General features: G+C 34.0%; 1 protein-coding gene across 3 annotated transcripts in view; it reads right to left on the bottom strand.

Moving 5' to 3' along the window:
* Window positions 1-12,247, bottom strand: part of TAF4B (TATA-box binding protein associated factor 4b) — a 113,919-nt gene that overhangs the window by 17,535 nt on the left and 84,137 nt on the right. For all 3 annotated transcript variants that reach the window (XM_011360402.2, XM_011360399.2, XM_011360400.2), the window contains one exon: window positions 3,329-3,439. In XM_011360402.2, coding sequence (XP_011358704.1) covers window positions 3,329-3,439 — 111 coding nt within the window. The remainder of the gene's footprint in view (window positions 1-3,328; window positions 3,440-12,247) is intronic.

Below are 12,247 nucleotides of genomic sequence, written 5' to 3' on the forward strand. Positions count from 1 at the left end.
CATTAATACAGTAGCTACTGGTTGCAAGTGATTATTAAAATTTACAGTAAGGTTTTTTTTGTTTTGTTTTGTTTTTTTTAGGGCCTCTCCCCACTGTGCCCTTTAGCTACTCCAGACCTGCACTAATTCTGGGCAGTAATTCCATCAGCTCTGGCCAAAGTTCTGGAATTGAGAGCCTGACCTAAGGCTCCTTCTCATACTGAAGCCAAAAACATCCCCATCAAAGCAAATGGCTGGGAACTGGTAAGGGTATCCTCACCATCTCCCCAAAAATGATGTGTTGTAATTAAAAAAAAAGAATGAATGCTGAGTAGGCAGAACAACAGATGTTCACTACATGAACTAATAGAATTTATATTAATTTTTAAAAATTAAAACTTTATTTCCTCAATCACATAGCCACAGCTCATTTGCTCAACAGCCACATCAGCTATTCAAGACAACACAGACACCGAACATTTTCATCACAGAAAGATCTATTAAATAGCACTGGCTCAGAGTATATAGAAACAAATTCAAATATATATGGGAATTTGAATTTGAAACAAAACTGTGTGTGATAAAGGTGGCATTTTGAATCAGCGGAGAAAGAATGACTGAGTAAATAGTGTTGGAATGATTTATTAACCTGGGGGAGAATGGGGAAGAACTGAGGTAATAAAGCAAAATCCATATCTCATCTCTCATTCAAAAGAAATTCTGAATGAATCAAACATTTGCAATTAAAAAGTAAAATGTTAAAAGTACTAACATAATTCTAATCAAGAAAGGTACAAACTTCTAGTTATAAAAGGGGGATGTAATATATATCATGGTAGCTACAGTTAATAATACTGTATTATACCTTTCAAAATTGTTAGGAGAGTAAATCTTAAAAGTTCTTAAAAGAAAAATTGTAACTATGTGTGGTGATGAATGTTAATTAGACTTAACTGTGGTGATTAATTCATAAAACACAATATATCAAATCATTATATTATACATCGAAAATAATATGAAGTTAAATGTCAATTATATCTCAATTAAGGGAGCAAAAAGCTTTCTAAATACAATAAAAGCCCAGGAAACAAAAACAAGAACTCATTTTTTAAAAATGAAAATAAAAACTTTTAGATGAATAATGCCCAGAAAACTGAAATGTAGAGTGTGGTATGAAGCATTTTCTTAATCAATTAAAAAATATATCTCAGTGGGAAAAAGTAAATTGAAAGTGCCAATATATATAGAAAAAGATGCCTGATTCTACTCATAATTTAAACATTATTAAAAATTGCATTTTCAAACAGATGGCAAAGATTATCCCCAGTGTTAATGAGAGTGTAGGAGAATTGGCATGAAATGAGTATAAAAACTGATAAAACTTATTCAGAGGGTGATTTAAAAATATTTATCAAAAATCAAAAGCAGCAAATAATACTTATGAATAGAACAATAATGGGTCTAGGATTGACTTTAAAATAACCAAAGGACTGTAAAACTTACCTGTGGAAATTGGTGTGAATATCAATGGAACAAGATTAGGAATACATTTATAGTAGTTGTAGCAGGGTGGTGGGTAAACAGGGATTCATTATCTTTCACTCACTCTTTCTTTGTATATGTTTGCATTTGTCCAAAAAGTTTTTCCTAGTATGCATACGCCTTAATCCAAGAATTCCATTTCTGGGAATTAGCCTACAGTTACTTAGACAAGCATACAATAGGTACAAGAATGTTCTCTGAGGCAATAAAAGCAAAAACATGCAAACAACCTAAATGCCCATTAGAGAACTGATTGGATAAATTATGTTTATCTAAACACAGTATAGTCCTCCCTTGGTATCCGCAGGGTATCGGTTCCAGGACCCTCACAGATAGATGTTCAAGTCTCTTATATAAAATGGCATATCATTTGCATACAACCATCACACATCCTCCCGTATACTTTAATAATCTCTAGAGTACTTTTAATGCAATGTAAATACTATGTAAATTGTCATATTGTATTATTTATGGAATAATGACAAGAAAAAGGTCTGTACACGTTCAGTACAAACAGAACTTTCATAGGCCTAACTATATAATACACATCAGCAATAATGTAACTTTTTTTTCGAATATTTTCAATGAACAGTTTGTTGAATTCAAGGATGCAGTCTCCATGGATACAGCAAGTTGACCATAGTCATACTTTTAAAAGTACAGAGATAAATTATATATGGAGGGAGATTATGGAAAGGTGGGAAAATATTAAGGGAAGAACAATAAGTATAGTTTAACTACATTTAAGTAAAAATAAAATCAAACGTGGATTTGTGAATGCGTATGAGATATGTGCCTACATTCCAAAAATTTCTATAAGGCTATGTGAAAACCTTAACGGTTACAACTGATTGGACGGGGGATGGGAGATTGGAAATCTATAAGGCGTAAACGTTTATTTTTTTCAAACATTTTATATTGTCTATTTTTTTTGCAGGTAAACACACTGCATTCATTACATTTATAATGAAAAATAACTAGGTTTTTAAAGACCCTTCTACTGAGATGTCATTCATTTAGGAACTGTCAATGTTAAGGGTCAATGCTGTGAAAGCGCCTGTCTCAAAGCACACTTCAATCTTACAGAGCAGAACAGAAAAGCTGCAGTTCTCACTGCTGACCCTATCTAAGGGCTCTTACCGTACCTCTATCTCAGCCCTGATGATCAAACTGAAAACCTAAAACAATATCAAATAATTGCCCTAAAGATGCAAGTGAGATCCTTCCTGGGTGTTAAACAATTAACAATATTTATTGAGTATATATGTGCCTAGTTCTGTGGGGGATATAAAAAAAATAGGATTATAGTCTTGCTCAAGAAGTTTAAAATCTCATAGAAAAAAATATGCATACAGAGTATAGAGAATAATTAATGCTATGCAGACATATTATGCACTCAGAAAAGGAGAATTCAATGTGGGAAAGAATAGTCAGGGCTCATGGAAAAAATAAGACAGAGTCAATCTTAATACACACACTGGATTTAGATACATAGCGGGGAGAGGATTACAGGGAACTACCAGAAAGAATGCACGGAATAAAAAATTGAGATAGACTCAGTATGACTAGAGATGGGGGTGGGTAGGAAGAATTATAAAATGAGTAATATGTAGGAGTAAAGTTCAAGGTGATATATTTTTATCAAACCAATCAAATATTTAAGATTTTATAAAATAAGCAAAGGGGAATTTTCATAAGTATTTGGCAGCAATAGTGTGCAAGGTGCGGTAAACTATTTGCATGTCTTTGTTCCTTTTTGCTTGTTTTCTTGACATGAAAAATAAAATAACAAACATTGTTTCAATACCTCATTTCCAGACCCAGATTCTAGTGGTCTCTTTTTCCTTGGTCCAATAGCTGCAAGAGCTGTAAGGTTAGCATCTCTATGCTGTATCTGCGCAAGCTCCAACTGTTGTAACTAGAAGATGGAATGAAAAAAAAAAAGCAACATTTACACACAGTCATGCTCAGAGGAGGAATGAAACTGATCTCTAAGCCTGTTTCTATGTTCCTCACCAAATAAGCTATAGTGTAAAACAGACATTAGTCTTTCCTAACATCCAAAGGCACATCATTTCCTGATTCATTTACTCCAACAAACTTTTAGTCCTGAATCTCTGAACCTCTAAGAAGCAGAATTTAGGTAAGGAAGAAGTACAGAGTAGAGGAAAAAGAAGAAAGGCATCTAGAACTTAATCTCTTAGTTTAGTCAGAGGTAAGAAATGCATGAAGAATAAATTAAACAGTAAATTGGAGAGAAATTGTCGAAATTATTGTCAACCTTTTAAGATTAAAAATAAAGACAATTTTTAATATTTTACAGGAAACAATTCAGTGCTGTATGATTTACAAAGCACTGCTCTAAAAATTAACTCATTCAACTCAACCACACTGAAAGATACATATTAATTGTTATAACATGGAAATTATATATATACTTCATCTCTCCTCCCCGCCCCCCCCCCCCCCGCCGCTTTTTTTTTACTAAGGAAGACAGTGAGGCTCTAAGAGTTTAGAAAAACTTCATAAAGGTCACACAAATATTAAGAGGGAAAAAAAGAACTCAGAGGCAAGTGTTCTCATTATAAACCTTTTTAATACAGCACACTTTCTCATGGATTTACTCTGTATCTCTTCATGCCAAAAACTGAAAGTGAGTTAGCACTGTTTTGTTGTATAGCTTTCATCATTCTTAATCCAAAATGACCAAATCTGCAGAGTATAATTTTTTAGTATGTAGGTACTAAACTATACAGGGGTATTAATGAAAGATACACCACTAAAAGTCAGAGAAATAAGACATTAAAACTGAAAAATAAAAGCATGAAATACAGTATCATTTTACCAAAGCAGGTAAGTGTCAAATGGTATTCTTTAAAAAACAAAAAAACAAAAAAACACAAAGTGAGGAAGTCAAAATAAAATATCACTACACAGATCCTTAAGCTTTTCCAGAAGAGGAAGAATGTTCAATTCCTACCAAAATCTTATTACGATGGAGGGAAAGGAAGAAAGAACCTGACCCTGGTTACTAAAGAAATATTCAAACAGGATCAGACTTCAAGACAGTCAACTGAAAGTAACCTACTGGGGAGCCTTTTACACACACACACACACACACACACACACACACACACACATTCTTTTAAAAGAGCATTAATCAAATTTTTAACATATTTAAAAAAATATTTAACATATTAAAAAAAAAGCAGGATGAAAATAGGAAATAGTATGTGATGAAACAAGCAGTCTCTAGGAAATATAATGTAAAGGTCACTTCAGGTTATTTTAGATGATGACAAAGAATAAGCCATAATTAACTGAATCTGTGGTAAAGCAGAAAACACTAAAGAAAATGAATTAAGAACCATTTCCATTTGCTCTACAAATTACAGGGCAGTTATCCATCTTCTAAACTGTGTGTTTACTTAGCTGTAAACTATCTTTTGTTGATGCTGACCTTTTAAATCAAATATATGGTTTTAGAGTCCGATGCTGTCACATCCTGAAATTCTAGGTGACAAAATATGATTTTAGTTAATCTACCCTGCAGCACAAATCAAACAAGCTATATTTTAAAGTCATCCCCTGTAGAGAAATGGTATTTGCAAGATAGTCACACCAAATAAAAAGTTTTAAAATTGACCTCAAATTTCTCTCCCTGTGTAGTAAAACATTTTCTCCCACTCTGCAAATTAAACTTTGGTTTTCTGAAATTTCACACATGATATGGTAGAAGATTCTTCAAAACTCTAGCAAAAATCAAACTGAATATAGTTTTGATTGGCCCTATATTTACAATTAACTTTCTCAAAAACAAATGTATCTCGTCCAGCACAATATGGAAAAACTAGGCATTTTTAATTGGAACAGAAGGAAGTTCTGTGCATTAATGCAGACTTGGCACACACAGTGGATGAAGATGAAGCTCAGTTCAGTAAAAACAGTCCACCATTGAGTTAGAGGTTTGGAAACAGGATTGCAAAAGACATGATTACCTACACAGAAAACCTCAAGTTAGCTACAAAAAATTGAAAATCGAAATCCTCCTATAACTAATAAATGAGTTTTACAAGGTTTCAAGATGCAAGGTCAATATATACAATAATCCTATTTCTAAATACCATTAAGGTGCATTTGGAAAAATTAGTTTTTAAAAATGCCACTTATAGTGCCTCACCAAATGAAATACTTAGTATAAATCTAATGTACAGATATTTGTATGTTATAAATCGCAAAACGAAGATAAAAGTAAGAAAAGAAAATAGGTAAGTGGAGAGACATACTGTGTTCATGGATTATAAGAGTCAACACAGTAAATTTTAATTCTCTCCAAACTGATCTACAGATTTATCAATTTTTTATAGATATGAATAAGTTGATTCTAAAATTTATATGGGAAGGCAAAGGAACTGAAAAGCTAAGTTGGTTTTCAAAAAAGTATACAAAATTGGAAGAATTACTATGCATAATTTTAGGAATTATTGTAAGGTTACAGAAATCAAAACAATGTGGTATTGACAAAGGACAGACACATAGATTAATGAGACAAAACAGAGAACTGATAAATAGATCCATATAAATATTGCCAATTGATTTTGTGGAAAACAATTCAATTGAAAAATCAATCTTTTCAACAAATATTGGTGCAACTGTACATCTACAAGCAAAAAAAAAAAACTATCTTGACCTCAACACCTCACCTTTTACATAAAAATTAACTCTAAATGTAAACTACAAACTTCTATCAAAAGGCAGAAGAGAAAATCTTCATAACTTGGGGCTTGGCAAGGAGTTCTTAGTTCTTGACACTCAAACTAGTTCCATTAAAAAAAATTTTTTTTCTTTTGATGAACTGAACTTCATCAAATTTAAAATTTTGGCACTATAAAAGAAATACTTAAGAAATAACGAAATAACAACTTATTTTATTTCTTCCCGTCTACCTATATGCCTTTTATTTCATTTTCTTGCCTTATTGTACTGGCAAGGACTTATAATATAATGTTGAATAACAGTGATAAAAGCAGACATTCTTGCCTTTTTCTAATCTGAAAGAATGCTGTCAGTCTTTCACCATTAAGAATGATGTTATGAGTTCCAGTAAGGATAGTAGAGTACATAAACACTGTGCTTGCTTCCTCTCATGACCACATCAAAATTACAACCAATCTACAAAACAACCATCATTGAGAATCACCTGAAGTTTAGCGGAAAGAAGTCCTATAACTAAGGGTATACAGAAGAAGCCATGTGGAGACTGGTAGGAGGGACAGAGACTCAGAACAGGATCCAAACCCATGTATGGCAGTTAAAAATTGGTAGGGATATCTCAGCTGCAGAAGTCCCTCCTGAGGAGCAAGGGGTCCCAGTGCTTGGAAGAGAAATACTCATAACTTCTGGCTGTAAAAACCAGTGGAGATAGTGGCTGAGTAAGATAGAGGGCTGCTGGAGACCCAGGGATTCCTTTTAAAGGTTCCGCATATGAACTTACTTGTTGATGGATTCACCTGCTGCGAGCTCCAGAGCTGTGACAGCAGTGTGAAGGGTGCCAGGGACATATGGGGAAGAACTGAATTGTTTGGCTTCAGGGCAAGGGCTGGAGGGGCAGCTTTCTCCCAGATAAAAGTTAGGGTAGAAACCTATGTTTATCAACGTAGTTAACACTGTTTGCCCTGCCCCGGTGATTCTGAGGCCTCACCCCACCTGAGCCACTTCCGGTGGCTTTTCCATACAAAATGCCTATCTTGGCTCAAGCTGCAGACAGACTTTCCTAGAATCTCGCAAAGGTTCGTAAACCCCAAATAAACAGCACTGGCCTCAGTGTGCCCTGTAGCTCTTGCTAAGCAGCCCCAAGCTTGGCACTAGCAGCAGCCAGCCTCGGTTCACAGCTTAGCCTCTCCCAGGCACTTCCAAGCCCAGCACAAGCAGTGACCATCTGCAGATCACTTTGTAGCACATACTAACTGGCCCTAGGCATGGCACAGACAGCAGCTGACTTTGGACAACAACGGAGACCCTCCAACGAGATCCCAGAACCAACATATCCAGTGACAACCTTCAGACCACACCAGACCACCATCCAACCGCCTCCACAAATGACACATCCAAAGGACAGACTGGGCAGGCATCAGAGAGAGCCCTGCTAAAGCAAATCTTGCTCCAGAGGATCAGCTCCTGCACAATAGCTCCTTCACGGTAGTCACAGCCAGTCCTCACAACCAATCAGCTTGAGGTTTAATCCCTTCTATTGACATGCAAACAGCAACAAAGGCTCAATTACAACAGGAGGGCACACACAACCCACACAAGGGACACACCTGGAAGAACTGGCTCAGGTAACCACAGGTCACTTACTAAATAAGGCCACTCTACTAAGACTGGAAGATATAGAAGCTTTGCCTAACACATAGAAACAAACACAGGGAAGCAGCTAAAATGGGGAGACAAAGAAAAATGTTCCAAATGAAAAAAAAAAAACAGAACAAATCTCCAGGAAAAGAACTAAAACAAAATGGAGATAAGCAATCTACCAGATACAGAGTTCAAAACACCGGATATAAGGATGCTCAATTAACTTAAGGGAAGAGTAGATGAAGTTGGTAAGAACTTAGAGATAGAACACATAAAAAAGAACCAGTCAGAAATGACTGAAATGAAGAATACATTAGAGGGAATCAACAGTAGATTACATGAAACAGAGGATCGAATCAGCAATTTAGAAAATAAGGTAGCAGAAAACACCCAATCAGAACAGCAACAAGAAAAAAGAATCCAAAAAATGAGGATAATTTAAGGGGACTGTGGGATAACATCAAGCATACCAACATTCACATCATAGGAGTACCAGAAGAAGAAGAGAGAGAGAGAGCAAAGAATTGAAAACCTATTTGAAGAAATAATGACAAAAATGTCACTAACCTGGTGAAGGAAACAGAATACAAGCCCAGGAAGCACAGAGAGTCCCAAACAAGATGAACCCAAAGAGGCTTACACCAACACACATCAAAAAAGTTAAAGACAAAGAATCTTAAAAGCAGCAAGAGAAAAGCATCTAATTTACCTATAAGGGAGCTCTCATAAGAATATCAGCTGCTTTTACAGCAGAAACTTTGCAGGCCAGAAAGGACTGGCACGAAATACTCAAAGTGACGAAAAGTAAGGACCTACAACCAAGATTACACTATCCAGCAAAGTTATTATTTAAAATCAAAGGACAGACAGAGCCTCCCAGACAAGAAAAAGCTAAAGGAGTTCATCACTACCAAATTAGTATTAAAAGACATGTTAAAGGGTCTTTGTTAAGAAGAAAAAAAAATAAAAAATATGAATAATAAAATAGCAATAACTACATATCTATTAACAATTACTTTCAATGCACATGGATTAAATGCACCAAATGACATAGGGTGGCTGAATGGATAAGAACAACCTGACACATGCTGTCTACAAGAGACTCACTTCAGATAAAAGACACATATAGATTGAAGGTAAAGAGATGGAAAAAGATATTTTATAAAAATAGAACTAAAAAAAAAAAAAGCTGGAGTAGCAATACTTATACTAGACAAAAGACTTTAAAACAAAGGCTGTACCAAGAGACAAAGAAGGATCCAATAATCTCATTTCTGTGTATTTATCCAAGGAAACCCAAAATACTATTTTGAAGGGACATGTGTATCCATATGTTCATTGCAATATTTACAGGAGCCAAGATATGAAGGTAAACTGGGTGCCCATCAATGAATAAATGGATAAAGAAGAGGTGGCACATATATACAATGGAGTATTACTCAGCCATAAAATATAAAATCTTGCCATCTACAACAACATGAATGGACCTAAAGGGTATTATGCTGAGTAAAATAAGTCAGAGAAAAACAAATGCCATATGATTTTATTTACTTGTGGAACAAGTAAGAACAAAATAAACAAACAAAACAGACAAATTCATATATAGAGAACATTTTTAGGGTTACCAAAAAGAAGGGGGTTGGGGGAATAGGTGAAAAAGGGGAAGAGAGTAGGAAGTGCAAACTGGCAATTACAAAGTAGTCATGGGGATATAAAGTACAGAATAGAGAATATAGTCAATAATAGTGTAATAACTATGTATGATGTCAGATGGGTATTAGATTGGGGCAATAACTTCAGAAAAATATTAGTGGTAAGGTTTTAATAGCTTCCTTTTATCAGATTGAGGAAGTCCCTTTTATTCCTAGAGTACTGAGAGGTATTATTATTGATGGGTGTTGAAATTTGTCAAATGGATTTTTGCATCAATTCATATGATCACGTTTTTTCTTTCTTTGATTGTTAATATAGTGAATTCTATTGACTGATTTTTGAATATTAAAACAGCTTTGCATTCCTGGGGTAATCTCCACGTGGTCATGATATATTATTTTTATATATCACTGATTTGATTTCCTAATATTTTTTTGAGGAGGTTTACATTTATGTTTATAAGAAATACTGGTTTATAGCTTTCTTGTTTTGTAATGTCTTTCTGGTTTTGGTGTCAGGGTAATGCTGCCTTCATAAAATGAATTAGAAGAGTTTCTCTTACTTTCTGGAAGAGACTGAGTAGAAGTGGTAATAATTCTGAAAATGTTTGGAAGAATTAAGTAAAATGATCTGTGCTTAGAGATTTCTTTATTGGAAGGTTTTAACTATAAATTCAATTTATTTAAAAATTATTGAACTATTGAGGCTCTATCTACTTCATCTTGGCCAACTTTCGATAGTGTGTGCTTTTCGAGAAATCGGTCATTTCATGTAAATCGTCAAACTATTTGCATAGAGTTGTTCACTGCATTCCCTTCTTATCCTATTGACATCTGTAGTCTATCATGATTTCCCATCTTTTGCTTCCTGATATTGGTGATATATGTATTTTTGTCCTTATCAATCTTAATAGAGACTTATCAATTTTGTTGATCAAAGCACCGGCTTTGGTTTGACTTTCATTCCTTCTGTTTATAAGTCATTGATTTCTGTGTTTTACTGTAATTTCCCTCCCTCTTGCTTGCTTTGGATGTATACTGCTCTTTTTCCAGTTTCTTAAGGTAAAAGCTTAGATTATTGACTTTAAAACTTTCTTTTTTTCTAACAAAAGTATTTTTCCCAGCCTTTAACTTACCTATATTACTACATTTGAAGTGAGTTTCTTATAGACAGATACAGTTCAGTCACAGTTTTCAAACCCATTCTGATAATCTCTATCTTTTAATTGGAATATTTAGACCACTTATACTTACATAATGATTTAGATATGTTTGGATTTAGATCTACCATTTTATTATTTGTTTTGTTTCTTCCCTCTGTTTTTCATTTGTTTCCCCTTTCTTACTTCTTTTGGGTTATTTAAACATTTTTATTACTTCAATTTAATTTATTTTTTTTTTTTGGTATATCTCTTTATATAGTTTTAAAAAACTTTTAGTGGTTGCTCTAGAGATTACAATTACATACTTTAATTTTCTGTCTATTTAGATTTAATATTTTACCACTTCAAGTGGAATACAGACACTTTACCCACATCTTTTTATTCACACTTGTTATAGTTGGTTTGATATATTACATATACATACATTGAAATTTCCTGCCAATGTTGTAATTTTGCTTTCAATTAAACATGTTTTTAGAAATTAACAACCAGAACAATAGTCTGTAATACCATTTCTGTTGTTCCTTCTTCATTTCTAAATAGTTTAAGTTTTCCTTTGGTATCATTTCACTTTATTGTGAAGAACTTTCTTAAGCAATTATATTAGAGCAGGTCTACTGGCAACAGATTGTATTCATGTTCCTTCATCTGAGGATGTCTTTATTTCACCTTCATTACTGTAGGATACTTTTACTGGACATAGAATTCTGTGTTGGTTGACAGTTCTTTTCTTTCAGCACTTTAAAAATATTTTGCTAATTCCTTCTGGTCTCCATGGTTTCTGACAGAAAATCTAGTCATTTGAATTACTGTTCCCCTATTGGAAAAGTATCCTTTTCTAAGGGTAGTCTCAAAATTTTTTGTATGTCTTTAGTTTTCTGAGCTTGACTGTAATGTGAATGAGCCAGAGTTTCTTTGTCATTATCCTGTTCGGTTTGGGGAGGGGGTTTCGCTAAGCTTCTGGAATCTATCAGTTTATGACTTTCTTTAAATTTGGGGATAGGAGGATTTAGCTATTATTTTTTTCAAAACAATTTTTAGCATTTTATTCTATCTCTTCTTATGGACTTCAATAACAAATGTCAAACCTTTGGTTATTGTCCTGCAAGTCTCTGAGGTTCCATTTTTTGTTTTAATCTATTTCTCTCTCTGTTTTTTAGATTAGGTAAATTCTATTTATCCATCTTCAAGTCCACACTGACTCTTTCCTCTGCCATCTCTTTCCAGATATTCAGCCTATCCAGTGAGTGATTTGTTTCAGTTGTCACTTTCAGCTATAAAATTTCCACTTTAGACCTTTGTCCTTTATATGTTCTATTTCTTTGCTGAGACTTTCTATTTTTCCAATCATTTCAAAAGTGTGTTCAATTGCTTCTTGGAGTAGTTTTATAGTAGCTACTTTAAAGTGTTTGTCAGATAATTCTAACATCTATGTTATCTTGGGGTTTCCATGTTGATCGTTTCTTCCCATGAGAGTAGAAATGTTTCTGGTTCTTCATGCCAAGCAATTGTATCATATCCTGAATATTTCAAATATTATGTTATAAGACTCTGGGT

Source organism: Pteropus vampyrus, unplaced genomic scaffold (assembly GCF_000151845.1).
Source record: "Pteropus vampyrus isolate Shadow unplaced genomic scaffold, Pvam_2.0 Scaffold55, whole genome shotgun sequence".
NCBI classification, from domain to species: domain Eukaryota; kingdom Metazoa; phylum Chordata; class Mammalia; order Chiroptera; family Pteropodidae; genus Pteropus; species Pteropus vampyrus.